This window comes from Arachis ipaensis, chromosome B10 (assembly GCF_000816755.2).
Source record: "Arachis ipaensis cultivar K30076 chromosome B10, Araip1.1, whole genome shotgun sequence".
Lineage (NCBI taxonomy): Eukaryota > Viridiplantae > Streptophyta > Magnoliopsida > Fabales > Fabaceae > Arachis > Arachis ipaensis.
In genome coordinates this window covers 121323853-121327684 of record NC_029794.2, presented here as the reverse complement: position 1 = coordinate 121327684, position 3832 = coordinate 121323853, and the positions used below count along the sequence as shown (strand labels likewise).

Here is a 3832-nt window from a genome sequence, read left to right as displayed (position 1 = left end):
ACCGAATACAGTAGGCTCGGAAAGCCCGAGGAGGCAGCCACCCAGTCTCAGGTGCCTCAAGCGCTGCCTTGATCCCATTATGCCTGTCAGAGATAACAAGGATACCCTCCTGAGGAGTCACATGCTCTCGGAGATTGGACAAGAAGAATGACCACGACTCTGCATTTTCGCCCTCCACAAGGGCAAATGCTATCGGGAGGATGTTCGAGTTCCCGTCCTGAGCTATCGCCAACAGCAGCGTCCCTCCATACTTCCATACAAGTGGGTACCATCAATACTGACGAGGGGCTTGCAATGCCGGAATGCCTCGATACAGGGTGGAAATGTCCAGAAAAGCCGGTGAAAGTACACCGTCGACTCATCAACCCCACCACCAATCCGAACAGGAGACGTCTTCAGCACCGTGATTGTTCCTGGCATTGTCGCCTGGACCCCTAGCATCCAACGTGGAAACTCCGCGTAAGACTCCTCCCAATCTCCATATATTTGTGCCACTGCCTTCTGCTTAGCCATCCAAACCTTCCTGTAACTAGGCCTGAAACCGTAATCGGCTTCTGTCGCTTGTTGAAGTACCTTTACCGTAACCGCAGCATCTGCCCTAACCATAGGAAGAATCCTCGAACAGAAAACGTGGTAATCCAGCTGACGGTGATCACTTGAAATAGAAGTTGCGAGGCATGTGTGTGGCCCGTTGTACCTCCTAACCTCCCAAGTGCCCTTTCGTGCACGAAGCGCTACACGAATCAACCAACTACAACTCTTGCCGTATTCCTTGCATTTTCCATGATACTTCAAATGATCTGATTCGATGACCCTGTACTCAACACCTCGCCGGATGCTATAGTCCTTGACACTCAGCACAGCTTCATCTTTACTCTGGAATGATTGCCCAATCTGAAATTCTGTAGAAGATCCCCCCACTGTGTTACCACCGTCTTCCTGTTGACCAAGAGCATCCAAGTTTAGTGTGGAGAAGTGTGGAGGGTACTGATGAGAACCAGAACCTGAAGGCCGATGCTGCACATATGGATCGCCACCTGTGTCATCGTCGTTGTCACCTACGATATCAACAGGCTCCTGGTCAGACTCATCGTCACGCATTGCATTCTCTACTTGATCAGGTCCACCAAAGTCTTCGATATAAGGTACCAGGCCACCACCGGTGCCCACAACATGGGGAGGCTCAATGACTGCTGCATTCTCCAAAGGTACAGAACCAACAACCTCCGTTCGGTCTAAATTAGCCGCAAACGAAGGTGATTGAACCGGCGGAAGATACGGTCTGACCGCAGGCATCGAACTAGATGCACCACCCGCGACAGTTGGGCTAGGAACTGGAGCGGATGCCCCAGAACTATCGACACCAACCTCCAACTTCGCGAACAACTCATGGATTCTGATCTCCGGAAAACTCCTTACAAAGTAGAACAAAACCCTAACCGGCGGAAGATATGGTCTGACCGCAGGCATCGAACTAGATGCACCACCCGCGACAGTTGGGCTAGGAACTGGAGCGGATGCCCCAGAACTATCGACACCAACCTCCAACTTCGCGAACAACTCATGGATTCTGATCTCCGGAAAACTCCTTACACAGTAGAACAAAACCCTAATATCTTCATCAGCCTTAACCGCAAAGGTTTCAAAATGAACACCGGTCGAGACAACCGCCATGGGAATCTTGTAGAATAGTTTCTTCACCCACTTGCTACCCAACACGCCAAGCTTCTCCAAGATGCTGTTCTTCAAATCTGACAAACTCATCGACGAACGGATAAAAATACTCAGTGGTTCTCTGTCGGTAAACTTCACACCATGGCTTTTGCTTTTTTTTTATTTTATTTTCCCAGCAATGCACTAAGGCAAGAAAACTCTCTTCCTCACTAGCCATTGTGAGAACGATCTCTTATGGATCTTGAATCACCCACATATATATAGAGTTCCCGTAATTGTAAACCGTGGGAACCTACAAGGTTTTCTGGCCATTATTTATCCTACATAAACCGTTGTAACCCATAAGGATTTATGACCAGCACATTTTCCTCATAAACCGTGGTGACTTACCACGGTTTATGCATGCCATGCCTCCTTCGTAAACTGTGGTGACTTACCACGGTTTACACTCTATAGTTTTTGCCCCTAAACCGCTGGGACCTGCCACGGTTTATGCACGTTTGGAAACCGTGGTGGGTTGCCACGGATTACATAAAAATGGGTTTTTGCACATGCAGGTAACAACAATCCGTTTTGCACATTTAGGTAAAGGATTCTGCCAATTTATTTAAATAAGTAAATTGCCCTATATTTTATATAATTATTTATTTTTTTAAAATTAATAAAATAATTATCACTAATTTATATATAAAAATAATTATTAAAAAATATTTTAATTAAATAAATTAAAGTGTATGTTATTTAATTTTCGTAAAAAAAATATATAGTCTAAAAAAAGAGAGTGCCATTTTCTCTAATTTTTGGTCTATTATCATTTATTACCATTAAATTTTATTTTTTTGGAAAAAAGTTTTAAATTTGTAGTAAAATTCTTTTCTACCGATATGTTTCAAAGAAATAGTTTACAATTGGTAATTAAAATTTAGAGTAATTATCCAAATCATTTTTCAAAGATTTTAAAAGTGGATATTTTAGTCTCTAAAAAAATTAATACACAAAAATATCTCTAAAATTTTATTCCAGACAAATTAGTCTTCAATTCATTTTTTGGCAGAATAATTATCCAAATCAGTCTCCAAAATTTTTAAAAGCGACATTTTAGTTCCAAAAAAATTAATAATCCCAACATTTAATTTTTTTTCATCAGACATAATTATATAACAGTCTCTCGTCTATTTTTTGGCATGACTCATTAAATTCTTCAAGTATTTATTAGAAAAAGAATATTAGTAGATATTATAATTAAATTAAATACTAAATACCATAATAATACCATATTAGAAATCAAATAGGTTTAACTTAGGGCCTGTTTGAGAAGATTCAAAAGTTACTTTTTTGAGTTTTTGACTTATGAAAAATAGTATTATTAATGTATGGTATAATTTTCAAAACTAAATTGTAGCTTTTTAAGAAGCTATTTAAGTGCTTTTGGAGAAATTAAAAAAAATAACTTCTCTCATAATAAAATTTTTTTTGTTATCACATTTCTTTTAAAATAAACACTTTTAGAACTAAAAAATTAAATACAAAATAACTTATTTATAAGCTACTTTTAATATAAACAATTTATTGTTTAAACTATTTTTTTAAAAAGAGCTTAATTAAGCTGTTTACTCAAATTGGGCCTTAATATTAAAAAAGTTAATTTGATTATAATATCTACTAATATTCTTTTTCTAATAAATACTTGTACAATTTAGTGAATCATACTGAAAAATAGACAGAAAACTGTTATGTCTGACGGAGAAAAATATTGAGAATTAATTTGTGTATTAATTTTTCTTGTGAACTAAAATGTCTGCTTTTAAAATCTCTGGAGACTGATTTGGATAATTATTCCGTCGAAAAGTAAATTAGGGACTGATTTGTCTCTGAAAGTAAAATGTTAAAAATATTTTTGTGTATTAATTTTTCTTGAAAACTAAAATATCTATTTTTAAAATCCTTAAAAATTAATTTAGATAATTATTCATAATCAGTTGAAAAACTAAATATACTGTTAATAAAATTGAATTATAATTAATTAGTTGCTATGGTCAATTCTTCTAATAAATTAATTTGATATGAAATTAAAGAAAAAATCAATTTTTATTTTGATATGCTAAGGAGAATAAAATTTGTTAACTTCCATTCACTCACTAAGGTTTCCTTCGGAAAT

At 37.0% G+C, this 3832-nt stretch overlaps 2 protein-coding genes across 2 annotated transcripts in view; both read right to left on the bottom strand.

Annotated features, from left to right (window-relative positions):
* Positions 1-78, bottom strand: part of LOC110268478 — a 3053-nt gene extending 2975 nt beyond the window's left edge. The window contains exon 1 of the mRNA XM_021114669.1: positions 10-78. Coding sequence (XP_020970328.1) covers positions 10-78 — 69 coding nt within the window. The remainder of the gene's footprint in view (positions 1-9) is intronic.
* On the bottom strand, positions 223-1764 carry LOC110268477. Its single transcript, XM_021114668.1, has one exon. The coding sequence runs from the start codon at positions 1762-1764 to the stop codon at positions 223-225; it is 1542 nt and encodes a 513-aa protein (XP_020970327.1).